Genomic DNA, 27,891 nt, shown 5'->3' with positions numbered 1-27,891 from the left:
GTCTAAACCCTCGCGCTCGCAAGCCCAAAACCCCACCGATGGCCGCCACGGACGCCGCCGGGGACGTCAACGCGCAAATGCCGGTCGAGCCGCCGCCGGTTGTCGCGGACGCGGTCGACGAGCCGCAGCCGGTTCTCGCGGGCGTCGACGAGCCGCCGGCGATTGTCGCGGAAGCCGTCGTCGCGCCGCCGGCGGTTGCCGCGGACGCCGTCGTCGCGCCGGCGCCGATTGCGGCGGATGCCTTGGAGACTGTCGGCACGCCGCCACCCGCGGCCGTGGACGACGCGGAGGCCGCCGCGCCGATGCCGGTCGTCCCTCCTCCGCCGCCGCCGGCGGAGCAAAAGGTAGTGACCCCGCGCTTTGCTCCCTCTACCCCTTGACTCTAGTCCTCGATCGTGTGTGCATATGTTGATTTTCTGTGCGATCGCTGGGGTTTCGGGCTATTTTGTGGTGTGTTCAGTGCGCGCCTTGCTAGTTCACCGTTGCTTCGTATCGGGCCGGTGTCCTTCCTCTAGGGACACTTTATATCACTAGTGGTGAATCGATGATGTGTCGTGCTGTTGCTAGGAGATGAGCCCTGGTTGTTTTTTGGAATCGTCTAGATGTTCCTGTTGTTTTGCTGCGGCTCTTCATAGCAATGCGTCAAACGTTTACTTTAGATTGGTTATACTGTTTATACTACAAACTCCCCCTGGATTTCGTAGCGCATCAGGTGCCACAACCGAGCTATAACCCTCTCATTTACACAAGTGTTCGATTCTGTTCAGCTCTTCTAAGTTCTAAGTCTAAAAGGGTCCGTGTTATAGTTGGTTCAAACTCTTGATTTTGGTGGTTTGTTTTGACCCTAGCATCCAAACTTGATAGAGCCACCAACTTTGCGCTCCATTGTACTGCCTTTACATATGCACGGCAATGCAGCTTGCTTTCTTGTTGCGTCACCATATCTTGCAGTACAGCTCGTTGATCTCACCTTCCCGAGGTTGTGTTCTTTCTAGATTCAATATGTGACGGGTGGTGTAGAAGATGCTTTGCCAACTGAAATCCTGAAGGTATAATAACTCTATTACCCACAGTGTTGGATGTGATTGACAAATTAAACCCTCGTCATGTTGCTAATTCTGTTGGATCATTGCTAAATTTGACTGATTCACTGTTATGAAACTCCTCGCAGGTTATTGAAAGTGTTGAGGTTCAGCTCCCTTCTCTTGCTGGTGACCAGAACCCCTGTGACATGGTAAACTGTACTATATGGATTCTAACTCTATGCATATGGGTGACTAATGGTCAGCTTGTGAATGAATTTCTCACATTTTCCATTTTGTCGTGTAGATTGGCCATATCAAGTTGTATGTTGCTTGCAGTAACACTCTAGTTTTTTTAGGATCTAGAGGTTCAGCGAGTTGTTGCAAAACTTTATTAAAGTTCTCTTGCTATGCTTGTTTGTGACAGAACAGTCTCCTGTGGTGAAGAACCTTAGCTTAATAATAATTGCATTTTTAACAGAAAATGATTTTATTTACTAGTGTCTATGATGATTGCATTTTTTGAACAGAAAATGATTTTATTTACTACCAAAGTTTCTGATTCATCTGTAAAATTGTTTGTGATATGGTTTATGAAGCATTTATAAGAGCAAATGTTCCATTTCAGTATGTCATCAAATTTGGAATTGTGAATATCATGCCTATTTCTGTAGTATTTAGGATTATATCTAGTAACATACACGCCATATTTGCCTGATTATTTGGTTCCTCATGCTTAGGTCACTGATGTGAATGTAAATGAAACTAACAATTGTTCGTTGGTGTTACCTTCAATTGATAGTGAATCCTATCCTACAGTAATGCACCCCCCCCCCCCCCCCCCGCGAAGTTATGAAGGTTATTTCTGTGGTATATACAAGTTTTGGTTCCTCTAATTTTCTCAACACTTTCATTTATCATTTATACCATTCAGAAGCAGCTAGAGGAGACAGTTCAGCCTTTGGGGTATTTACTGGTGGACGAGCAGCAAGCCATGGTACTGCTGATTATCATATGTCATCCCTTCTAAATATCACAACTGCAGCCATCTACTTCTGACTCATCTGTGAACTTATACCTTCATTTCTCTCTTCTCCTTGCTTCATTACCTAGGTTGTTTCTGACAACAATAGCAAGGAAAGTGAGAAACAAGTACCAACACAACCATGCCCTTCAAGCCAACAGCAAATACCTATGGTGATAGTCATTTCTGTGTAGCTTGTTTCTCAAAATATAACACTAGTTCCTTGTAATGAACTGCTTTTACCTTCTCAAGCATGTTGTATTCTTTAACCCCTTTATTTTGGTCCTCAGTTGGGCTGTGCTGGAAATGAAGAAAATCAAGATGTTTCTCCTATGAGTTCCAGTATGGTTTTAATAGACAACCGCCCAACGTCATATACTGACTTTTCGGTGCGTAAGTAGGAAAATGCCACAATGTTTTTCATGTTGTTTGGAATTATTCTGGTTTATAGTTTATAATGTTTTTCATGTTGTTTGGAATTATTCTGGTTTATAGTTTATAACTCTATCAGATTCTGAATTTCATTAGGAGCTAGCAACGACAATCCTCAGAATCTTTCATAGGTTCCCATCATAACTGTGCATTAGCCAAACACCCGCGCATTGATAACTTTCAGTATAGTGGTGTACTTGTGCTGCCTAAAGTCTTCCATGATAGCAATACTTTGGCCCACAGCCCTGCACTTGTCTCTGCTGCTATTTATATTCGATGCTTTGATTATCATACTTGGTGCATTACTCTTGGAATCTTTATGGTCTTTGTTTTTTTAAACTCCTCCTTTGTCTTACCGATGCTATTTTAATTCTTTGCTCAGAATTTCATCATTTTCCCAATTTTCTTTGCCAACGGACTTTTGTCATTGTCATCCCTGTCATTTTCTCTCGTATAATCATATTTCCGTTTGAAATAAGCTGCATGATTACTTTTATTAAGCATCAGTGTGCTTTGCTGCTTGCACTTATAAATTATTTCACTTAAGATTACCATGGTTACTGTATGAAGAGGCATTTGTCTCAGCATTGTCATCCCTGGTTATATTTTACTAAAGATTACCATGGTTACTGTATGAAGAGGGATTTGTCTCAGCATTGTCATCCCTGGTTATATTTCACTAAAGATTACCATGGTTACTGTATGAAGAGGGATTTGTCTCAGCATTGTCATCCCTGGTTATATAAGGAAGAGGCATCCATTGAAGTATGGATCTCTTTCTTGCAATGATCAGATCGAGCTCCACAGTGCATACTTGTTTTTCACTTTCTAGGGCAAGGCTACACACACCTGCATCTGCAGGAATGCATTCACAAGCCAATATAAAGTGTTGTATTATTTTCCATTTGTTCTACAGGACATTGATGATCTTTCTGATGATTTCCCTACAAGGAACTCTAATGATGATAGTGATCAAAGTGATGGTTTTTACCATCATGCAATATGTCATTACTGTTACCATGACCCCTATTGTCGACTCATGCATAGAAGACAGAGAAGAAACTTTGGATATTCGTGTATGTGTAATGCTAGAAGAAACCGTTGGCTTGGTGATTATCCATATATCCCTGATTTGATAAATCCATGCAATCCCATGGTAATCCTCTATGTTTCTTTTGTATATATAACTATTCTGTATAAGTATTGTTTTAGCATCTCAGACTACAATGTATTTTCAATTTGTGTTTTAAACCTTGTTCATGTCTATTTGCGGCCTCCCAACTTCAAGATTAGATAGAAAAAATTCCATTATTTATATTTGTGATACTTTGTTTGATTTTCATATTTTCACTTCCGTTTGCCATAGGCTTCTCGTGATACTGAGCCTTGGAGTCGTTGGCCCCCTCCTGAACCAGACCATGGAAAGAAAAGATACAATGTGGTAACCTGGACTTGTTGCATTTCCATGCTTGATTCTTTTTTGTGCTCTTTAAGTCATGATTGACTCAGTTTGATAGGCATTGCAAATTTCATTGTTTATATTTGTCATCCTTTATTATCCTAGTTGTTTCTTTCCCTCTTGAATATCAGATGCTGACATCTACCACTTTTGTTTTCGTCATAGGCTTCTGCTCATACTGGACTTGTGAGTCGTTGGTCCTCTCCAGAACCATATTGTGGGAAGAAAAGATACAGTGTGGTAAGCTAGACTTGTGCTGCTGTTTTAAGTTCAAGTAAGTTTCTGTACTGATTTGTGTTGCTCGCACAGGGTGCTGGGCTATCCAACCCTCATTGGTGGACATGTTTTCTTAATTGCATCCTCCAATGTATGGTTCATACCGTTCCCCTTGTATTGAAGCTCCGGAAAGCTGATCACCCAGATCCATGTCCTCGTAAGGAATCTACTACTTCAATCAGTATGACATTGTTCTGCATCATCTTCTCTCCTTTCTTACCTGTTTTTTATTTCAATTGGGATTCCATAGGTGCTTCTGTCGGATTCTGCTGTTTCTGCTCCCTAAAACTGCATGTTGATGAATCTATCAGGCTTTCTGGAAGTGCATTCTACCCTGAGAGTTTTGTAAATCACTTGAAATGTATGTTTATTCTACCAAACTTTAAATATTGCTTCGCATATATTTCCCTGCTTTTACCTTGCATTGCTAGTTGATTTGCCTGAAGTATGTAAGTAGTTGTGGTGTTAAACAGCAGAACTGGTTCTCTTGTTATTAGAAGCTCGAGACATTTGTAACTGTTTCAAATTCATGATAGTTTGAACTGAATATATTTCTTCACATGTTATCTGTAGCAATTTCGTCAGATTTTGAGAGTGGAGTACAGCAAGATGCGCAGGAGTTCTTCTGCGACTTGCTTGAAAAATTGGATAAGGCCTCCGTCGCTCCCAGGTCCTTGTTAGAGGGACCCTCTTCGACTGAAGAAGGGGGCATTGCAAAAGAAATATTTGGAGGCCGCCTAAAAAGCCAGGTAAAGACTTGTAAACTTATCTTTGCCACTGTTACCTATCACAATGATATCTGATGCCTTACTATTACTTAATTCCCCCTTTTCTTTTTTACTCAGCTGCATTGCCCAGTGTGCAACCGTTGCTCAGATAAATCCGAGCCTTTTCTTGATCTTAGCTTGGAAGTTACTATGGTAGAGAGTCTGATGGATGCATTGCAATCTTTTACAAAAGTTGAGTTGATTGAAGACTTCATGTGTGATGGATGCAAGTCTCGTGTGAACATGGAAAAACACTTAAAGGTAGAGCAGGCGCCTGAAGTTCTTGTAATCCATCTAAAGAGGTTCACTAATTCCGGTGGTAAGATTTTGGACAAGGTCAAGTACCCGTTAGAGCTGGATATAAACTCCTTCATGAGCTCCTCGGATGATGTGAGTTCCAGTTTCTTGTGCTTTGATTTTAGTCCCAACCATTTGGCTCATGTGTTGCTGTGTTGCAGATACCACAAAAGTATGATCTATATGGAGTTGTAGTACACCATGGTATATATGGCAGGGGTCACTATGTTTGTTATATCCGGTCATCTGTAGATGATTGGTACGAATTCAATGATGATAAGGCAAGAGAATCTATCTTCTGCTAGTAACAGATTGTTTACTTCTCTGGACTGTTGTTTAGTTGCATGGTTCTGACCTTTCAGCTGGTGCAGATATGCAGATATTCTGAGGCTAGCGTTTTGGACAGTGCAGCATATCTTCTTTTCTATGTGAAGCAGGGTTCATCCCCTTGGTTCTCCACCTTGCTTGAGAAAGAAGACAAGTTTCCACAGGATGGTTCAGTAAGCTTGGCAGAACAAGGTACCAGTGAAATTGCTCCCGTCAACAACGAAGATGAGGAGTCGACGTGTTCTCGTGGGCAAGATAATTCAGGTTACTGCTTGGTTGGACCAGCAGAGGAGAATGGAAACGGGCCTGGTTTGCCGGACTTCTCCCAGGACATGCAATGGAATGGAAATGGCGATACCTTGTCAGATGCATCAGATAAGGTGGCAGAAGGTTGCTGCTTGGGTGGAATGTCAGGAGGAACACAAGAACTGAGCTGCCTTACTGGGTCAGGCGATAAGAATGGCCATGCTGGCGGGTTTGTGGAGCCATGGGAGAAGGAAGATGTCAGCCCAATTGGATCACTGGACACGAATGAAATGAACCCAAGCACACATGGATCTTCAGAAGTTGATCCTGCAGTCACACAGGGAGGTTCATCACCAAAGCGTGAGAACATCTGCAGCTTACTCCAACTGTCACATAAATGTGACGACAACTGCCATTGCATGAATTTCTCCTCGCAGGGTAAGTATGATCACATTCCTCTGTCAACAGAAATGGTTTGATACTTACAATAGTCCACAATACTAAGGCTGACTGTTACTTTACAGAAAAAAAAGTTTTGTTATGGTAGACTTACTGGTCTTATCTTTTTTTGTTTTTATAGAAGATGAAACCGGGGGTTGTTCTGGAGCACCATCTATGGGGATGTGCACCTCAGAGAATGAAACAGTAAAGTCCAAGTCCAACCATGAATTTGGGGACAGCAAGGTCGGCGCTGATAAGGGCAAGTGCATCCAGCCCTAGTGAGTTAGCTGAGTCCATTCACATGGAGTAGGGGCATCGAAACATCCCAGTGTTTTTTTTGTAATCCAGGCACTCACCTCACCGCTACATGTCGCCCTGGTTATTTTTGTTTCCTTCTTAAAACATCGGGCCGTGGATATTCTCAAGGGCACAAAATAGAAAGCACCATTTGTGAAACAGAATTTGCTACTATAAAGAACTTGCATATGCTCGCCCCGCATCTGTGTATTCTGTTCTTGCGCTCCTCTGAGTTTATATGGTTAACGACCTTTTTTGTTTTTACACAGTTCGGAAGAGTTTTCTTTTTCCCAGAAGCACGTCTGAGCTTTATGGTCAATTTGCAATGACCTTATTTTTTTTGATAAACATTGTCCTTCTGTGGTTTGCAGGCTGCTGGGAAGAAGGCAGAGGGGGGTGTGTGAGTGAGAAGAGGAAGAGGCCCTCATCCGCGGTTACAGTTGGTGGTGGTGGCCGGGAATCCAAGGCATCGAGGGCGGCTGCAGGAGTGATGACGGCAGCTAACGGCCGAGCAGATACGTAGTACTCAAGACTTTTTACATACGAAACCAGGATTGTGTTTTGGGCACTTGCTTACACACCAGCGGAGGACAGTGTCGCGCATTGTGACTACTACCGGAGATGTAATTTAGTCATTTTGCTATGCACCGAAGTACTAATTTAGCGTCACGGCTTTCCTTTAGGACGCATAATATAATCGCTTTTTACCGGGGACCCATGCGTACACTATGCGCAGGATCATGAATTTCCTTTCCCCATGTTCAGGACGAGAGCCCCATCCGCACCACCTGGGAACTGCTCATGCAGGGGTCATTACAAAGCAAAGTATAATACATATGTTTAGGTTCCGTTGAGTTCCTTCTGAAACAGAGACAAAACCAACGGCAAAAAAACGTTTCTGTTACAGCTCCAGATGCATACATGACTTCAGCCAGTAGAGCATTCGCATAAGGTTCCTTTCCTTCCTGTTTCTCTAAGTTCCACTTGGTTTTCAGACGCCTAACTCCTATACAGATCTGCCGGGCCGGGCATTTTGCCACCCAGTTGACGAGTAAAGCCGGCCACTGAAGCAACGTAAAGGAGACTCCACTATAAGTCAAGCTCAGAGGATCCGATCCTGAAGATCAGTGATGATGTTGGACGCCATAGATGTCAACTTCTTCCCCGTCTCCCCCGCCATGTTCTTCAGAGATGACAGGTCCTGTGTGGCCTGCCAAGACAACACAAAAGGTGTTAACACAGGTCTGCAGAAGATGACAGATCATATGCAACCAGAGTGGTTTTACCTGGAATGAGATTCTGTTGATCAGATCTGAAGCATTAAGATCAACGCTGGAATTGTTCGCCGGACGGCCAAATAGATCAGCACTTGATATGGAAGAGGAACGCTGCAAAAGGGGTAAAGTTGGGGCAGTGTAAGATTCAACGCAGTACCAATTTCAAAATAGCGATGCAACAGTACTTACAGAAAACTTCTGAAGAGAAACTTGAGCCTCCTTTTCAAAACTGCTCTGGTCACCGAAAAACTGAGAGGACGAAATTGATTTTGCATTTGAGAATTTCTTTCTAGCTTCACTACTTTCCTCAACCTGGACAACATTGGAACCAATTATTTCAGACTACTTGGAAATCATCTCAAAGGGGGTAAAGACTACTTTTAATTTGGAAACAAAAGAAAATCTAAACAGGGCATAACGTATGTTGAGGTTCCTCATTTCAAGAATGTTGACACATGATTTGTTATGCATATATGAACTGCGAAAATCATAATTATATCAGTAAGAACGTGATTTGAATTTTTTAAAGCCATGACTAGAACGAGCTAAAAGGCTTAGCTACCTGTTTAAATACATTGGTAACAAATTGACATCAAAAGTTTTGTGCAGAGTAAGAGTAACCATGCCCGAACTAACATAAAATAACCTACAACATGGAGATTCTCTTCATTAAAAAAACAATTTGGAGACTCTTGAGCTATACAAGCATCAATGAGATATGGTCATCGATCCTCTTGCTGACAGATAACTAAGCAGGAAGGTAAAAGTTTTATAGACAACATGGAGAACTAGTATTCCAATCAGAGAGAATTAAGCTACAAATGTGTGTATACCCAATCTATATGCACAACCATTTTATCACCCTTACATGAATTAAACCTTTCATACTGTCATGTTACTCACAGATAAGAATTCAATGTGGGCATGTCAGTGTTCTTAGTAACAAACTAACTATTCCATAGCACCTCGCAGAGATTGATATCTTAACAGTGGGAATGAACACTCCTAAAAGAATTAGAAGTAGTTGTGTTTACCAATCTCCACATACTTCCCCAAGGATCTCAAATTAAGTGGAATAGTGGAATTAAATGTTCTTTGCAGTTCTGACAGTACAGATACACTTACTCAAAACTACGACAACTAGGGACCACCAAAACATAATGGAATTCACAAATTCATGATTCATCATGTTTGTATCAATAAACCATGGTTACCTGCACTTTGGATGAATTAGATGTGGATTTTTTGTGATATCCACTGTCCATCCCAAATTCAGCAAAGAAGTTCGAAGACTTTGGGGGTGCAACATGTCCACTCATCTGGTTATCATCTGAACTTCTCCCAGTTCTAGCAGCAGGTGCATTTTCTACATATTCAAATCGTGAAGTATAGGATTTGTTCCTAGTTATAGTACTCTCAGTAACCGATGGCAGGACAGGAGCTGGTTCCTCGGGCTTCTGTTCATAGAGGCTTTCATTTGGCTACAGCAAAAACAGAAATTGTTGGAAAGGAAACCCCACTTTACTTAAACAGACAAGAAGAAAGAGAAGTTAGTCTTTGAAATTTAGTGGAAACAATGAAATGAGAAAGTTATATAGCTACTCTTCCTTTTTCTCACTCCTTTGGCACAACATAGGAAAACAGATATTATTACTTGATGTCATATGGAGAATCAGGACCAAAATGGCGCAATGAGCTCTCAAGATAATGATGCTCACACACCATGTACACTGCATAAAGCATACCTTTGATGTAAGCTTCCGCGCCCCAAGTCCACCAGTCTTATTTCCAGGTTTCTTCGCACCAATTGGCTTTTTGAAAGAATGAGTTGGAGCTCTAGGTGAACGGACAATCTCAGGCTCAGTCTTTTCACTTGCATTTTCTTTTGATGCCTCTGTCAGCTTGAGATCGGAAAATGCAGCAGTTTGATTTGGGGCCTGGGAAGCTGAAACTGGGGAAGATGGCCAACTACTGTTGCCATCTTCTGTGGAGCTTTTAGCAACCTCTTTAGCAAGCAACTGCCGATACAAATCAGCAGCTCTTGATGTATATTTTGCTTCAATTTTTCCACCATCTGTCCAACCATGCTGCTTAAAGAAAGATTGTGCACGGTTATTTCCTCCATAAAACATCATTTTTAACTGTTCTGGAGTCCACGAATCCAAATTTGTTGATCTGCAACTACAGAAGTCTTTTCAGTATTGATTCAGTCGTTGATGTGCAATTGGATAAAGTAGCAATGTTACAGAAATAATGCAGACTTCCAAAAGGATATGATGTTTGGTGATCAGCACCAGAAGGAAAAAAAGCAAGTCACATGCTAAGATGTAAGACCTACTCCATATGACAAAGAATTGCATTCAGAGAAACTTAAGTCAACATGGACTAGAGCTCATATTAATTGTATCTACTCAAAGTCAGATGCCAATAATGTAAGTCCGTGATAGTTACGCTACTCGGAATCATGATACATGAACTTCACAAATGTATCTTGCATAAAAAAAGTTCTAGTTACAGTGCAAAAATTATTACCAAATAGACAACTAACACAAAATCTGGACCTTTAAGTCAAAATGAAATCTGAACATGCTAGGCAGGCAAACCAGAACACCAGAAATTCAAACAGTCATTTTGTTTTAAAAAAAGTTACATCAGGCAGAATCAAGTTCGGATTTTTTCATTAATTTAATCTTATCTGTTATATAAAAAAATATGTAGTTGTACATACGCACACGTGATGATCAGTGGCCCACTACAGCAGATTAGTATTGCTATTATGCATTGGGGCATGGCCACGCGCCAACGTACGTTGACAGGTGTGAGAAGAGAAGAGAAGAGAAGAGAAGAGAAGGAGGTTAGGTGACCTGACGAAGGATACGTGGACGCCGAGGCTGCGGTGCACCGCCGAGCAGTCGATGCAGAGGAAGACGCCGTAGGTGACGGACGCCCAGGTCGGGTTCTTGGCGTTGCAATCGAAGCACATCTGCATGCGCGCACAACCGTCAGGACCGGAAATTGCACAGAGGAAAACAAAAATCACACATGCGCGCGCGCAGACACGGACGGCACTCACACAGAGCGAGATAGCGCGCGATCAATCTCGAGTCCCCAATCGAATCAACCACCCCCCGAAAAATACCCTACCTTGTTGTCCGATTTGGCGCGGAGCTTGCGGAACACGGCGTTCTTATCTGCGAAGGGCTCCGTCGCCGCCATGGCGCCCACCCAGAGCAGCAATCAACCAGCCCGATCGAATCGAAGTATCGAACGGGAGGAACCGCTCCGGATTGGAAGCTGCGCCCCGTGCTCGATCGATGGATGGGCCGATCGATCGGCGCGGGAGAGAGGGCGAGAGGTGGCCCGGTGGGGAGGGGATGGAAGAAGGGAAGGGGTGGAGGCGAGGAGGAAGAGGAAGAAATGGTGGGGGTGGACGGTGCTGCCCCTGCCCTCTCCGCCTCCGCCTTTGCGTGCGTCCGTTGCGTCTTCTCTTCTCGATGGAAAGCAAGCTGAGAAAGATATGCATGCATGGACATGACGATAAAATTGACGACACCACCTGCATACTAGATGTTTCAAAATTTTAAAAAACTATAGATCTTAAACGGTACGTCTAAATTAATTTCCAATTGCACTTGTTGTGTTTTTTGCGAGAGGATCTTCGAAATAAGACCACATTTGATCATATTTTTGTTGTCGGTTGAAATCCGCCGGCGAGCAGCGACAGTCAACACGAGGAGCCGAGAGGCTTCCGGGACTGCTGGTGGGCCCCGGTCCCTCGGTCAACGGCCCGAGATCCGGCACACACCCTGGCTTAGAGTCGCTAGGCGTGCTACCTGACCCCGTACCTGACCAGGAAGGTGTTATTTATTAGTTTTCTGCATGCACAGATACATGTAAATATTAGTCCGAGCCGTAATCGGCTCATCGGATGTTTTCCGGTATCGGCTGTGAAGAGCCGATTGGGTTCAATACCGGATCGGATCTATAAATAAAGCAGATATATCTGATAACAGTACGAATTTCACTCTATAAGCATTAAACTAATCCAATCTACAACGATTAAAGCTCTCACCTCGCAACCGGAACATCCTACACGTAATCGAGCCTAACAGATAAAAGAGCAACAAAATAATAACCTAAACAGAGGCCTAACAATCAACCCGAAAGCCGATTCCCAGAACAATCTCTCTTTAAGCTATCGCAAAATGCTAATCATACTGCCAGAACTTTCAACTCGTTTGTAGGGCCTAATCACGTAGATATTGAACTAAATCTCTAATGATCAAAGACTAAACATGATAGATTGGATCTACTAAATGAAAACAGAGCAGGACGCTACCCTGCACCCGAATTCAGATACAATAACAGCTAAACGTCTATAGATAACGAACGAAAACATAATTAAAGCCTAGAAAGATTAATCTGCGTGATCGGGGCAACGTCGCCCTTGCTTGTTTTCTTTGGTGTTTCTCGTTCTGAAGCATAGTTGATGGCCGACACTTACTCGTGAAAACCCTAGAACAGGGGAGACGATGCGCCGAGAGTTGTTGATAAATGATTCTCCTTTATTGTTTACCCATAATACATATTTATAACCCGTAGACTTTTCTTTCTTAACCAATCCTAACCAAACGTGACACGAATCTTAACTATCTCTATCTAAACTGTTTAAGTATACATTCCTATCTAGATACATAGCCTCCCTGGGCCCAAAACATCTGCACAGGGTCCGATTCGCAAGCCCATTATAGTTATCCTTCAAATCTATCTTGCTCCACGGCCCACTTCCGGCCTGTCTAAATTATGGCGACAACACATGCCCCCTAGTTTCGGCAATGATAATTCTGAAACCATCTCCTTTTTTTCAATCGCCTCGACTCTTTGACTTCTGAATTCCGTACAGACGCGCCTCTTCAACTTTCAGGGGACGTGACCGCTCTGAATCAGACTCCTTGGGAACCGTTATGGTGCCGATTCACTTCACCTCCCGCTTCTGCCTTTATAAACTTACCACCGGCAACTTCCCCAATCGTCTTCTCTCTTCATCCACTGGCAACCACACCTAACCATTTTCTCCTCTTCTTGCAATGGCTTCTTCCTCTTCTTCTGCCTCTTCTGCTATTTCCTTTGAATCTAAATCCTCCCGAGAGCCCACTCCGGAATATGATCCGATAGCTGCCTACGAGATCCTTGCCCCCCTGCATTGGAATGCAGAGGAGTGAGACTTCCAATCCCAGTCAGAGGATGATGAATCCCTAACCGATGACGAAGATCTCACACTTCTTCTTGGAGCCGAGCTGGAGGATGACGACGAAGACGATGCATCCTGGGAAGAAGAGCTCTCCTCCTTGGAAGAAAAAGCCGATTCCTCTTCAACTGAAGAAGACTCAATAACAGGTAACTTCCTCTTTGACGGGTCGTCAAACGAAGCTACCGAGGACAACGAAGAAACCGAGGATGGTGACGGCTTCACCAGCAACAGCAGCGGGAGCGATGACAGCAGCGATAGCAGCGGTGGCAACAGTGATGTCAGCATGGCCCCACCGACCAAGCGCCGCAAGACCTCCGGCGTATACCGGTGGTAGGCTGTAGCACTAAGCCGATAGATCGGCTCTAGGAGCAATCGGGTCCCCTTTTGTACTTACTTCCTCGTTGTGAATAAAATCCTCTTTTGCTTCCGTGAGTTCCTTGGACACAACGATCTGCTTAAGAGCCGATGGCAACGCATCGGCCTTAGAATATGCTGATCCGGATTCGAACTGGTTTTTCAATTAATTTCATTCTCCACCTGAACTCAAATCCTTCTCCAAGATAGATCTTTGAAGATTCCCAAAATCTGGGTTAACTTCCAAAAATCCCCTTTGCTCATAAACCCTAGCCGCGGAATCCTCCTCTAAGCCTCAGAATACGCGCTCACTCCTGTGCCGCCAACCCTAGATCTATTTCCCGAATCCTCGACTTCATCAAGACTCCCGATGGCGGAATCTTCGAATACTGGCGCGAATCTCTTTGGTCGAAAGGTAAAACTCTGACCCCTGTCAATTTAATGTAGTAATCACAAGATTCATTGCGCTGTTAAATGACCCCTTTCTTCGACTACTCTGTCTTTCGTGGGTCTTTTCAGGCTTCCGATATCCTCTTACCGCATCCTTCTTCCCCCAATTCTTTCTGCCTTGGGCCTTGTTCTTGCGAGAAGCCCACAGATCTAATTTCTTGTGAGGCTAATCGAATTCCCTTTGTGATTCAAGACATAGATCTAGACTCTTGGTCCGATAGCCTTCGCGCTTGACCAAATCCTCCAGAGGGCTGGGTAGCTTGGTATAACAGAGTGGCGAACACCTACCAACCTTTATGGGAATCCATAGGGATAGCCGATGCTCTGTCTCTATCTCTTTCCCCTCTTGAATAGGATGAGAACCTTCTGAAGACCATCGGCTATTTCTGGTCCGATGCCCTGAATTGTTTCCTTTTTGGACATGGTCCAATGACTCCAACTCTCTAGATGTTATGCTGATTACCGGCTTAGACATCTCATCATCCTGTCCCTCTACTTATAGGCTTCTTGTAGTCCCCTTCAAACTATCTTCCAAAACAGAGTGCACAAACTGGAGCACATATCTGAACCAACATCTGAAAATAAAAGGTCCTGTGACAGAGAAAGAACACACGGCCTTCCTGAATTTATGGCTAGAGCACTTTCTCTTCTGTGGCCCTTCACTTGCTCCAACCAAGAACTATCTTCCTCTGGCGTATGAACTGGCCAAAGGTCATGCTATTGGCCTTGGCAAATTGTTCCTTGGAGAAATCTACAGATACCTTCATCTGGTGTCCTTGAGTCTTCTTTCTCAGAAAAAACTTAGGATTGGTGGTCCCTGATAGTTCATCCAGCTATAGGCTCACCTTTATTTCCAAGATTTCATCCCAAATTTCCCCTCTCTAGCCAACAACTCTTTTCCAGACCAGAGCGGGAGACAAATCCGATGCACTAGCTTCGGACAAGCCTTATATAGTCTTCCTGGTGGGAAGTTGAATCCTTCAGACGCCTCTCGATGGTTCAGGATCTTTTACGGAGGCCTGGACAATCCAATCTTCCTCCCGTATGCTGATTCTAAAATCTTTGAGAACCCAGCCTCGTTCCGATTAGCTGACTTCACCCATGATATCGACACCAGGCTTCTGTACTCTATCATAATTCATCCTTGCCTCCTCCCAGTCGGCATAAGCACTTCCAACCGGATCATCAAACCGGGATATGAATTTTACCAACCGGTCGTAACAGCCCGGCAGTTTGGTCTTGGGCAGGTGCCTCCACATTTCCTCCTTCATCATCTAACATCAAGTAGAGTGGACCTTCCTGATGCCGTCACCACCCAAAGATGCTATAGTCTGTTTTCAGACCTTTCCATCCCGATTCCTGTCGACCTTGCCTTTACTTCTTCGGCCGTTGACTTCGAAGGCTGGTGGTTGATGTGGAAGACTCATGTTTTCCGGAGAGCTTTGGGGCCAATGCTGCAACAAATTCACACTGAGTATGAAATCCCTGAAGGAGAGGTGTTACTGTTTGCCCATTGCTTTCCCCTTTTGACCTTACTGAATCTTTCAGATTCCATTTTCTCTTTCTGCAGCAGGAGGATGGCCCAGAGCCCAAAAATGATGATGGATCTGCCTTTCGGTTCTTGCCAATTGCCCCTGTGGTTCTCTTTGGCAAAAACGCGCCTCCTCCTTCGAAAGGTATCATGCAGATCCAGCCCAGCACCGCAAAGCTGATCCCCAAGCAGAGACGATCTTCTGAGGTTGTTGCCCCCGGGCTCGTGCTAAGACGAGAAAGATACTTGTCAGGAAGATCTGAAAAGAAGTTGTGCCGTCTTCCTCCAGCCAAGAAGCTCCAGTTGCTAGCCAGGTTTGGATCCCCTTCTTTCATAATCGACCTTGTGTTCCTGTTCATTCTTCTTAACTACACTTTCTTTTCTTGCAGCCCGTCGTCGTGGACGTCTCCAGTGGGGAAGAACCCCCATGCCAGAACAACTCAGCTTCAGAGGTTCTAGAGGATGTGGAAGTGCCTATTAGAGCTCTGATTACCCTCCGTGATTCTGACCCAACAACTCTGGAAGGCCCCTCAACGCTGATTGATGCTCCGGTTACCCCACAAGATCTGCAAGAACCGGTTGTGGCCGCATCAATCATTGGTTCCTCTCTAGAGAGGCCAACTGTTGCCTCGGCAACTACTAATCCTCCTTCGAAAGATACGCGCCTACCAGAGCCGACTGCCGCTTCGCCGGCTGCTTCTCCTCCTTCCGACAGGGTGAACCCTCAAGAGCCGATCTTCGCTCCTCCTGCTGTCAATGCTCCTCCTCTAGAAAGGACGCGCCCTCAGGAGCCGATTACTTCTTCATCGGCTGTCGCTACTTCCTTCCTAGGATAGGTACGTTTTATTTCTCAGGTTGTTTTCGTTCCTTTCTGTACTGCTCTACTCACATGCCTCCTTTCAGAGCCTGAACCTCTCAGAATTGCTCGCGTTTGATCCTGCATCTATTGGGTCGGCCACACTAGAAGCCGATGATCCTCAACCTGACTCAACTAGCATCGCCCGTCAGCTTCTCCGCATGAAGGATCTTCTGTCAGGCTCGACTGACGCCCTAGTCCAGGATTCCAGCGCGGTACAGCAGATCCTCGATGAGGTCAACTCCCGGCTTCCCGTGGGTCTCCAAGTCAAGCTGTTGCCGGTCGGGCAACTCCCTTCCTTTCGGGTAAAAGTAGCAGAGGCTCGCCATAGGATTGAGATCCATCGCTCTCAATCCCCCTTGAGAACCAATATTGCCGAGCGGTGTCAGTCGGTCAACAAGAAAAAAGCTGCTCTAGACGCCAAGGCTGACACATCTGTTTCCACCCAACGGCTCCTTCTTCTGGAGAAGGACCTAGAGGATCTCGAGGCCAAAGTACGGGCCACCAAGCAGCGCATCCAAGAGGAAAAAAATCTTATTTCAAGCTCTAAACGGGAGGCAGAAACCCTGACTACTGAACTGAAGGTGGATCTGGCCGAGCTGAGTGCTCTGACGCCGGGGGAGGATGAAGCGGTGATCGCTGAAGTTGATCGTGTCCGTCTCGACGCCATTGCTGCCATTGATGAGTTCCTTCAGAAAACCTGTTTCTTTAACAGATAAAACTTTGTGCGCGTTGTTCTAGCTCTAAAGTCGATGATCAGACATCGGCTGTTTGGTGATCCCATTATGTTGACTACTTCAAAAACTCTAGAGTCGATGGTCTTACATCGGCTATTTTGACAATCTTACGAAGTGGTTTTCTTTAATGTGTGAGCCGATCGTATGCATCGGCCTTCTTTCTTCATTCTTATTTTGCCACACATCATTAGTTTCATAGGCCCGGGCCATCGAGCTCTGTTGGTTTGCACCTTTCCGCATATCTCCGGCGCTACCTTACTCAGGCCCATTGGTCACATCGGCTTATAGCCTGATGCATGACATCAGCTTTACTGCTCGTCGGTCCACATGCTTAGGAAGTATCTCTTGAGATGTTGACCGTTGACCGCCACCGGGAATTTGACACCATCCAATTCTTCAAGCATATATGCATTCCCAGATAGGACTTGGTCAACTCTATACGGCCCATGCCAGTTTGGGGACCACTTGCCGTACGCTGCGTCCTTAGTTCCTAATGGTAGTACCGCTTCCCAAACCAAATCTCCTACTTGGAATTCCTTCGACTTGACCTTCTTATTATACGCGCGGGCTACTTTGGCCTTATTTTCCTTAATCTTTTCAAGTGACCAAAGCCTGAGCTCTGTGAGGTCCTCAACATTGTCACTCATCAGAGTAGCATATTCTTCAGCGGTTAAATCATTCTGGAACTCTACGCGCCTCGATCCGGCCGTAATTTCCCACGGTAACACAGCCTCCTGCCCATAGACTAAGTGATAAGGGGAAGTTTTTGTCGCCCCATGACAAGATATACGGTATGCCCACAATGCCTCTGATAAGACCTCGTGCCAACGTCTAGGGTCCTCATCAATCTTCCTCTTAATTAACTTGATGAGGCTCTGATTGGACGCTTCAGCTTGTCCATTTGCCTGGGCATAATATGGAGAGGACCTGATCAACTTGATGCCCATGTCGGCGGCAAACTTTTTGAATTCCTCTGAAATAAAGACTGAGCCTCCATTTGTTGTAATGGTCTGAGGGTCCCGAATCTATGAATGACATATTCCTTGACAAACTGAATAACGTCCCTGGATGCCACCGATTTCATAGGAATTGCTTCTACCCACTTGGTGAAGTAATCCGTGATGGCCAAAATGAACTGGTGGCCTTTACTGGATGGAGGATTAATTTTGCCGATCATGTCCATGCCCCAGCCTCTGAACGGTCATGGTTTAATAATGGGGTTCATCACTGACGCTGGTACCATCTGAATCTTTCCGAACCTCTGACATGCTTGGCATCCTTTATAATATTTAAAACAATCCTCAAGCATGGTGGGATCAATTGTACCCTGACCGCCTAATCAGCCACTTCATTTTCTGAGCCGATTGATGAGTCCCACAGGTTCCTTCATGGACTTCATGTAAGAGCCGATTGGACTCAACCGGCCCTAGGCACTTAAGCAACAGCCCTTCCAACGTCCTGTAGAACATATCGTCCCCTATCAGGACATATCTCATGGCTTTGTAACGTATCCTCCCGGGTGCCCCCCGAGCTGAATCCTTCAAGTAATTGAAGATATCGGCTCTCCAATCCCCCTGGTCCAATAGGTGCACCTGGTGATTAGACCCGTCGACTTTGTACCCTGAAGCCAGTTGTGCCAAATCATTGGCCTCTGAATTCCGAGCCCTAGGTATCCAACAGAAATTTATGGACCTGAATTGGGCTATCAGTTCTTGACATTGCACCCACACCGGAAAGAGTAGTTCACTTTCACACCTGTATTCCTCTGTGAGTTAAGACATCACCAATTTCGAATCCTCGAAGACTTCTACCGCTTCAGCTCCGGCCTCAAGAAGTAACTTCATACCTTTATGCACCGCCTCATACTCTGTAAGATTATTGGTGCAGGTAGTAGGCAATCTAATTGAGAAATAATACGTTGCCCCCCGAGGCGATACCAGCAGGATACCTATGCCACATCCATCTCCGCAAATTGATCCATCGAAGTACATAGCCCAAACTCATACAGAAAGCGCTGCTATGTTGGTATTGACCCTCTCAACAATAAGATCCGCTAACGCTTGCCCTTTGACTGCCTTCGCGTGTTGATATCGGATATCAAACTCTGACAATGCAAACATCCATTTTCCCAATCGGCCTTTCAACACAGGAGCCGATAGCATGTGTTTTATAACATCTGATTTGCAGATAATAATTACCTCAGCCGATAGTAGGATATGATGAAGCTTGGTTCATGTAAAGAATAAACAAAGGCATAGCTTTTCGATATCGGGATACCTTGTCTCCGCGTCCAGCATTTTTCTGCTGAGGTAGAATACAACCCTCTCTTTATTATCATGCACTTGTATTATTAGTGACACGATAGAGGTGTCACCAACTGATAGCTACACATAAAATGGCTTATCTTGTTGGGGCAGAACCAGCACAGGTGGTTTTGATAAATACTCCTTAATTTCCTCAAACGCCTGTTGCTGCAGTGCTCCCCAGCAAAATTCTTCATTGGCTTTGATTTTCACCAACTTCATAAAAGGCTCAATTCGCCCAGAAAGATTAGAAATAAACCTCCTAACAAAATTGATCTTGCAAATGAGCTGCTGGAGCTCCTTCTTTGTAGTAGGTGGCACCATGGTGCGTACGGCTTCCTGACTTTTTAGGCCAATCTCGATCCCTCTTTCATGAACCAGAAAACCTAAAAATTGTCCAGCCGGCACACCAAAAGCACACTTCTTCGGGTTCAACCTAAGCCCGAACCTTCTAGTTCGTTCCAGAACCTGTCGTAAGTCCTCCAGGTGTCCTTCAACCGTCGCAGACTTCACCACGACATCATCAATGTAGATTTCCACCAACTTTCCGATCAAGTCATGAAAAATATAATTCATGGCACGCTAATATGTAGCATCAGCATTCTTCAAACCAAAGGTCATAACCACATATTCAAACAGACCCACCGATCCAGGCACTTTGAATGCAGTTTTGTGTATATCCTTAGGGGCCATGAAAATCTGGTTATAACCAGCATTGCCATCTATGAAACTCAAGGTTTTGTGACCAGCAGCCGCATTAATCAACGTCTCTACAACAGGCATTGGATATTCATCCTTCGAAGTAGCTCTGTTGAGGTCTCTGAAGTCCACGCAGACACGCCATCGGCCATCCTTCTTCTGTACAGGTACAACAATTAAAATCCATTCAGCATACCTGCAAGGCCTGATGAATCCTGCTTCTAGTATTTTCTCCACCTCCTTTTTCACTTCGGCCAGGACCTCAGCCTTCATCTGTCGTACACGCTGCTGGAACGGTCGAAATCCACTTTTAAGAGGGAGCCAATGTTCAACTATGCATCTGTCCAACCCAGGCATCTCTGTGTAATCCCAGGCGAAACAATCGGCATATTCTTTTGACAAAACAATCATCGGCTCTCGCAAACATGGGCGCAATTTCCTGCTAACAAATGTTGGTCGTGGCTTATCCCCAGGACCAATATCTATTTCTTCAAACTCGTCAGTCGATGTGAACCCATATCCTAATTTCCCATCATCTGTCAAGTCGATGATGTAGATGGAAAAAGAAGACAATAAAAAGAATTTTGGCCGATCATCGAGATCAGCCGCTCCATGACTTTTATTATCTTTCAAGTCCTTGCAAAAAGAGTAAGGCCGGCTATCAAAGCGGGCCTTTCCACAATAACTACCATTATGTAAAGTACTTGACATCGAAAGTTTACACTTTATTTTTTGGGGCCGATCACGGGAATCGGCCTCCACCAATGCGCTAGAGCAGCTTGGTCCTTGCAGCTCCTCTATTCTGTAAGGCTAGTGGATAAGACTAGCCTCACCCCATTTTTTGTAGCTTCGATGCGATCACGGCCTTCCAGACTCATCCCTGAGATCGGCTTCTGGTCTTTCGTATCCCAGATACTCATAGCAGCATATGAAATTTCAATCGAATCATCTGCATGGACCATTTCTACCTCATCTCCATTCCACTGGATCAGACACTGATGCATTGTGGAGGGAATGCAACAGTTGGTATGAATCCAATCCCTGCCAAGTAGGACATTATATGTGCTCTTGCTATTAACGATGAAGAAAGAGGTCGGGACGGTCTTATTTCCGATGGTTAGATCCACACTGAGGACGCCTTGAGCTTCTAAAGTCTGCCCATTAAAGTCACTTAGCATGACATTAGTCTTGATCAAATCTCCGGTGGACCACCCCAAGCGGCGCAGGACTGAGTACGGCATGATATTAACTGCTGCCCCTGTATCCACCAGCATCTTATTAACGGGTTGCCCGTTTATGTACCCCTTAAGATACAAGACCTTCAAATGCCTGTAACACTTAGCTTGCAGCTTCTCAAATATCACTGGCCGGGGTCCCAGATCAAGCTGGGCAACTGATGTTTCTTCATGGATTTGAGCATGGAATTATGTAGGGAGCACAAATACCATGTGCGTATCAGCCGATATCTTCACATCGGCTTTTGTCGACTTCGGCCGCCATTCCTTTCTGGGAGGACGCGATTTCTTTTTCTGCACATGACGAACTTGTTCTGCTAAATCCGGGCGCACTTTCCTTAATGACTCAAGATATCTAGCTTCGGCTTCTTTCAGGCTACGCAACCGCTGAACTCTGCGCTTCTGAGAATGATTGAGTCCATCAGGGCACCGTCGCGGTCGATGATACTTGTCTCCTTCTTCATCAAAGTCCATCTTTCTTTGTGGCGACCAAACTCGCTCTTGCTGAGTTGGAACTCATCCCAAACGCTGGAAAACTGAAATCCCCTCTACATCTGGTTTCCTGGATCCACATTCTGGGCAGTCTCTAATAGTAGGTAGTCGAGTCATACCAGAATCCCAACAATACCTGAAAAACGGGCAATGCCAGTGATCGCGTGCATCTTCATGCTTCTTCAAACGTTCCTAGTACGACACTCATACTCTTCTTCCTCTTACTCTCGCTGGAGACACTGCTGGTACTGGTACTCGTACTTTCTGAGAAGATCAGAAGAGGTTGGCCGCTGATTCCTGACGTGTCTCACTTGTTCTTCTATGACATGTCCCTTTTCTTCTTTTTGGGGCCGATCGCTAGGATCAGCCTCTTTCTTCTTGGCCCGGTGGCGCGACACTAATCCCGCCATGTTGATGCCGAGCGCAAAATCCAGCTGCCGTCTTGCGGACCGGTCATAACCTTCCACCATGTTTACACTAGGGAAGGGCTGGGTATCGACGTTCATAGCGGTTTGGCCCAAGATCAATCGGCCTTGCTCGATAGCTGATTGAATTTGCCGACGGAGCTCCTTGCAGTCGTTTGTGCTGTGGGTGAAAGACTCGTGCCACTTGCAATACGATCTTCCCTTCAGCTCCTGCGCCGTAGGAGGTTTATATCCTTCCGAAAACTTCAACTGTTTCTCTTTTAACAACAGATCAAAGATCTGTTCAACTTTGCCCACGTCGAAGTCAAATCCTTTCGCAGACCCTGTTTGCTTCACCCATTTGCAGGACACGGGGTTTGCCCCCCTAGTCCATTCTGCGACTGCCACTTCTTGTTCTTCCCCGGAGTCTTCAGCTTCCTCTGCATCAACCACCGCCACTTGACGCTTGAACTTATATTGATATAGCTCGGGATGGCACTGCTCGTGCACCAAATGTGCCAAAGATGTAAACTTCAACTGAAAAGCCAGATCTCTGATCGGCTTCAATAACCCCAAAGACACCAACTTGACTGCCTCCTTTTCTTAAATCCGTGTCAAGTAGCATCGTTTCTTTACTTCCCTGAAGCGTCGGATAAATTCAGCCACAGTCTCCCCACAATTCTGTCGCACTTGCGCTAAATCGGCAATTCCTGCTTCTGCAGCTTCCGAATGATATTGAATGTGGAACTGCTCCTCCAGCTGCTTCCAAGTACGAATAGAATCAGGGCCTAATGACGTGTACCGCCCAAAGGCTGGCCCTGTAAGCGATTGCGAGAAAAATCTTACTCGCAAAGGATCCGATACCGAGATCATCCCTAGTTGCGCCAAGTATCGGCTCACGTGCTCGATGGAGCTAGAGCCTTCCGCTCCACTGAACTTGGTGAACTCATGAAGCCGATACTTAGGCGGCAAAGGAATTAGATCGTAATCACTTGGATACGGCTTAGTATAGCCGATCGCTCTCCTCTTTGGTAGGATGCCAAACTGATCTCTCAGGATGGCACTGATCTGCTCCACCGTGTGTGATCCTGGGGCCGAGTGCGCACCATCGTGACTCGGCCCGGTGGCATAGGCTGCCAGCCACGCTTGTTTGTCTACATCTACTCCAGAAACCCCTCCAGTTACCTTCTGTGCTGAATGTACCGGATTACTGCTATCCGATATATAAGCACACATATAGCCATGCAGGATCTCCTTGGGTGGCTCACTGAAGAACTGGTAATCCATGGGATCACCTCCCACCTTATGAACCACGTAAGCCGGAGAACCATGTGACTCCGCAGCCGCGAGCGCATAAGGCAGTGGTGGCCTAATTTGAAACGATAATTCCCCTTTATGACTCTCCAAGGTAGGTCCTATTGGAGAGTGCTGATGCTTCATAATTTCTTTGACCACACGCAGGGAAACACGCTTGAAAGTGTTAACCAAGCTCTCAGAATGTCGGTGCAATGAGTGGGCCACCGCATAGTTCACCTCTTGCCGTAGAGCTCTGGTACGATCCTCCGATGAGGTGGACAGATCCACTCCATCCAAAGCATCTTCGGGTGAAAACCCCTTCCACCTAACGTCGTGGTGGTAGGTCCTTTCGAAAGAGCCGATGAGATCGGCTTCGAACTGAGCCTTAATCTCATCATATCTCTGCTTATGTTCAGGAGACAGCTCCTCGTAAGTGATCGGTTCATCCCTTGCCATCCCGTCAACAGCAGCTGATGGAGTTGAAGAAGATGACAAAGTCGATGAAGATGATGAAGATGGTGATGAGTGTCCCACCGGGCATGCCAGAATGTGTTGTCGGTTGAAACCCGCCGGCGAGCAGCGACAGCCAACACGAGGAGCCGGGAGGCTTCCGGGACTGCTGGTGGGCCCCGATCCCTCGGTCAACGGCCCGAGATCCAGCACACACCCTGGCTTGGAGTCGCTAGGCATGCCACCTGACCCTGTACCTGATCAGGAAGGTGTTATTTATTAGTTTCCTACATGCACAGACATATGTAAACGTTAGTCCGAGCCGTAATCGGCTCATCGGATGTTTCCCGGTATCGGCTGTGAAGAGGCGATTGCGTTCAATACCGGATCGGATCTATGAATAAAGCAGATATATCTGATAACAGTACGAATTTCACTCTATAAGCATTAAGCTAATCCAATCTACAACGATTAAAGCTCTCACCACGCAACCGGAACATCCTACACGTAATCGAGCCTAACAGATAAAAGAGCAACAAAACAATAACCTAAACAGAGGCCTAACAATCAACCCGAAAGCGGATTCCCGGAACAATCCCTCTCTAAGCTATCGCAAAATGCCAATCATACTGCCGGAACTTTCAACTCGTTTGTAGGGCCTAATTACGCAGATATTGAACTAAAATCTCTAATGATTAAAGACTAAACATGATAGATTGGATCTACTAAATGAAAACAGAGCAGGACGCTGCCCTGCACCCGAATTCGAATACAATAATAGCTAAACACCTATAGATAATGAACGAAAACATAATTAAAGCCTAGAAAGATTAATCGTTACTCCATATGCGTTGAGATAACTAGTGCTACCCGCCATCAACTATGCTTCAGAACGAGAAACACCAAAGAAAAGAAGCAAGGGCGACGCTGCCCCGATCACGCAGAGCGTGATCGGGGCAGCACGGCACTTACCCATGAAAACCCTAGAACAGAGGAGGCGATGCGCTGAGAGTTGTTGATGAATGATTCTCCTTTATTGTTTACCATGATACATATTTATAGCCCGTAGACTTTTCTTTCTTAACCAATCCTAACCAAACACGACACAAATCTTAACTATCTCTATCTAAACTGTTTAAGCATACGTTCCTATCTAGATACACGGCCTCCCTGGGCCCAAAACGTCTGCACAGGGTCCGATTCGCAAGCCCATTATAGTCATCCTTCAAACTATCTTGCTCCACGGCCCACTTCCGGCCTGTCTAAATTATGGCGACAACAATTTTTTAAAAAATTAGAAAAAGAACTTTTATCAAATTGTAAAATTACAATAGCTATGAAAAAATACTTAAGCAAGAGCAACAAATAATTATTCTCTCAAAAAATATTACACATGGTGAAAAAAATAGTACACTAGGAACAAAAAATTGAATGTTACAAACATCCGCTTGTATTGGACAAGCATAAGAAATTGATCATCACAAATACAATAGATGATTGTATACAGGTAACTTAACATCGAAAAAATCAGTCTAAGTTGATCCTTGGATGGGTGAATAAATAATTCTAAATGGAGAACAAATTTGTTCATATCGTGAATAATTACTTTTACATGCAAATAAAAAATATTGACATTGCAGATAAATAACTTTTATAGGTGAAATAATTGTAAAAGCAAACAAACGAGTCTATTAAAAAATAAGTTTATATGGTGTGTCCATATCGCTAATAAATTAATATTTTATAGACAAACAAATACACAAACATGGAAAATAAGTTAGTTAAGAAAGAAAACAAAGTAAGGAAAGAGAAAGGAAAAATAGTATTACTTAAAGGAAATGGAAAATGAAGGAAAAAAGAAAGAGAATGAGAGAAAAGAAAACTATGCTTAATTATGAGCATGATTGGTTTGCTTCCAATTGTTGTCTAGCCAAAATTAAGATATGCCAATAAAATTTGGATATGATTTGTTTCATGCCTAAAAATTGGTACTTCAATATTTATGACCAAAATCATGTTGAGGTACAAGAACCTTCTTAAATCTTACAAGAGAGAAAACTATTGGTTACCATATTTTAGTACTAAACCAAATGAATACCTAAATTTCTTGCGCACACTTTGCCATGTCCTAATTTTGGTAAGTCAATATCTTGGTTTGCCATGATTTTAGTTAGGCAAAAATTAACATCCATCCAAACAGGCTTTATATTTGGATCAAAAAAAGATGATGTATTTAAAAAGGAGAAATATACTAAGTAATAATTAAATTTATCAGAATTATTTATTAAGAAAGAAATATCATCAGGATTATGAAAAAATTAAAAAACAAATAAAGAAATATCCTCAGGATGCCGTCGGTCGGATGGACCAAAGTCCGGGCGGGGAGCTGGTGGTGGTGGCGGCGGGTTGGAGAAGTCGGATTCAGCTGTAGGAGCCGCCGATGAATGAAGGCGGCGTGGGGCCGAGCTCGGCTGGAGCAGCGAGTGGGCCTTCTGCAATGCCACCGCTCGCACTAGCATATGCGGCTCTGAATAGCCGGCTGATGCTCCCCTGCAAAATAATTTTGATCTGGGCTAGCTTTCAATCAATGGCTGACCCAGGCGGGCCGGGCCAGGCCGTGAGATTGAAATTGAGCCCAAGACAACGCGTGTTTGGTTGCTTCCAGGGCCACCCAAGATTCCAAGAAGAAGAGGTGAGTAGCTAGCTCTTAGCCTATTAATTATATCGTGGAGATCGATGGATGGATTAGCAAGGTCGGCAGCTTGCTTTTGAGACTCCATTTGTTGAATTGTTGTCGTGTGTATAGCCACTATATATACGTGCAATTAAGTGGGATCGGACGCGGGAAGCCACCTTTATTTATAACGTGATGGCAAGCTTAGCATCTTGCGCAAGTGACGATCCACGCCCAAACATTCGTGTGATGGGGGTTAAGTTGCATGGGCACTGTAGCCATGAGTCAGTGTCTAACGGAATGGGAATTCGGCGCCGTCCAAGCTCCCATGCTCCCATGCATATGCTTATTCAGCCCATCAAGCTGTACGTATGCGTCATCTTTTCATTTTAAACATGCTTAAGCATATATTTTATTAAAAGGAAAGCAACACGATCAATACAAACATTAATAGCAAGACCTAAGCAAGACCATCCCGGTAGAAAGTGGGGCCCTGTACAAGAGTCTAAAGCGGGCTCTACTTACCTATAATATATAAAAATAACGAAACCAATATAATGTATTAAATAGCAACTGAAAACATTAAGAATCATACCTATTTAATCTTGGTTGCGTAGTCTTTATTTGAATAACACCATTCTTTTCGTGTTTCTTAAAATAAAATTTTCAATGATACACTCATAATCAATCTTTTGCAACATATCGCTCTCAAGTGCTAACATGGCCAAATCATTAAGCCTTTCCTGTGTCATTATAAAACGCAAGTAAGACTTCAATAGCTTCAATTTAGAAAAGCTTTGTTCTGCTGATGCAACCATCATAGGAATGGTCAATAGTACTCTGTAAGCGATAGTTGCATTGGGAAAGCAATCATGCCGCTTTAAAAACTTTAAAATTTTAGCAGGCCCATATTTTCTTTAGGAATGAAATTTTGAAGAAACTTCAACTCCACATACAGTTCCTTAGCATCAATATCAGACTTTCCATCTCTTGTAAGGACAGTCTCCAGATTTTCACAAGAAGATTTCAAACTATTGTTATCCAATGACTATAATATGGTAGAAGTAAATAAGAAACCAAAATTTTTTTGGATACCCCTGATATTGTTCAAGCCCTGTTGTAACGGAGGAAATAGCTTGATCAATAATGGATAGAAAATAGTTGATTCCGAATGATTCCTCTGCAGATTGATTGGAAGCATTTATCTCATCCAGGTTCTCATCAGATTGCTTTTTTTTTAATTTCACGTTTCTTATGAAAGATTGTACCAATATCCATCTCAAGTGCAATCCCT

The 27,891-nt window shown here is 44.3% G+C and overlaps 2 protein-coding genes across 2 annotated transcripts; one reads left to right on the top strand and one right to left on the bottom strand.

Moving 5' to 3' along the window:
- The first annotated feature begins 38 nt into the window (after window positions 1-38).
- On the top strand, window positions 39-6,773 carry LOC112873146. Its single transcript, XM_025936164.1, has 16 exons — window positions 39-344; window positions 996-1,049; window positions 1,172-1,234; window positions 1,957-2,019; window positions 2,136-2,219; window positions 2,337-2,435; window positions 3,395-3,634; window positions 3,845-3,919; window positions 4,103-4,177; window positions 4,247-4,370; window positions 4,464-4,574; window positions 4,787-4,962; window positions 5,059-5,370; window positions 5,439-5,558; window positions 5,649-6,288; window positions 6,431-6,773. Exons 1-16 carry the CDS (start codon window positions 39-41, stop codon window positions 6,568-6,570), a joined length of 2,682 nt encoding a protein of 893 aa, XP_025791949.1. The 3' UTR covers window positions 6,571-6,773.
- A 604-nt stretch (window positions 6,774-7,377) lies between these two features.
- On the bottom strand, window positions 7,378-11,355 carry LOC112876273 (probable ADP-ribosylation factor GTPase-activating protein AGD8). The gene is made up of 7 exons (XM_025940347.1): window positions 11,010-11,355; window positions 10,730-10,848; window positions 9,611-10,040; window positions 9,080-9,346; window positions 8,055-8,177; window positions 7,875-7,976; window positions 7,378-7,798 (listed from the first exon to the last, which is right to left on the bottom strand). Exons 1-7 carry the CDS (start codon window positions 11,079-11,081, stop codon window positions 7,691-7,693), a joined length of 1,221 nt encoding a protein of 406 aa, XP_025796132.1. The 5' UTR covers window positions 11,082-11,355; the 3' UTR covers window positions 7,378-7,690.
- Window positions 11,356-27,891: the final 16,536 nt, after the last annotated feature.

The sequence above is a fragment of the Panicum hallii genome, chromosome 9 (assembly GCF_002211085.1).
Source record: "Panicum hallii strain FIL2 chromosome 9, PHallii_v3.1, whole genome shotgun sequence".
NCBI classification, from domain to species: domain Eukaryota; kingdom Viridiplantae; phylum Streptophyta; class Magnoliopsida; order Poales; family Poaceae; genus Panicum; species Panicum hallii.
The sequence above is the reverse complement of the archived record's forward strand: the minus strand, read 5'-3'. Positions and strand labels throughout refer to the sequence as shown.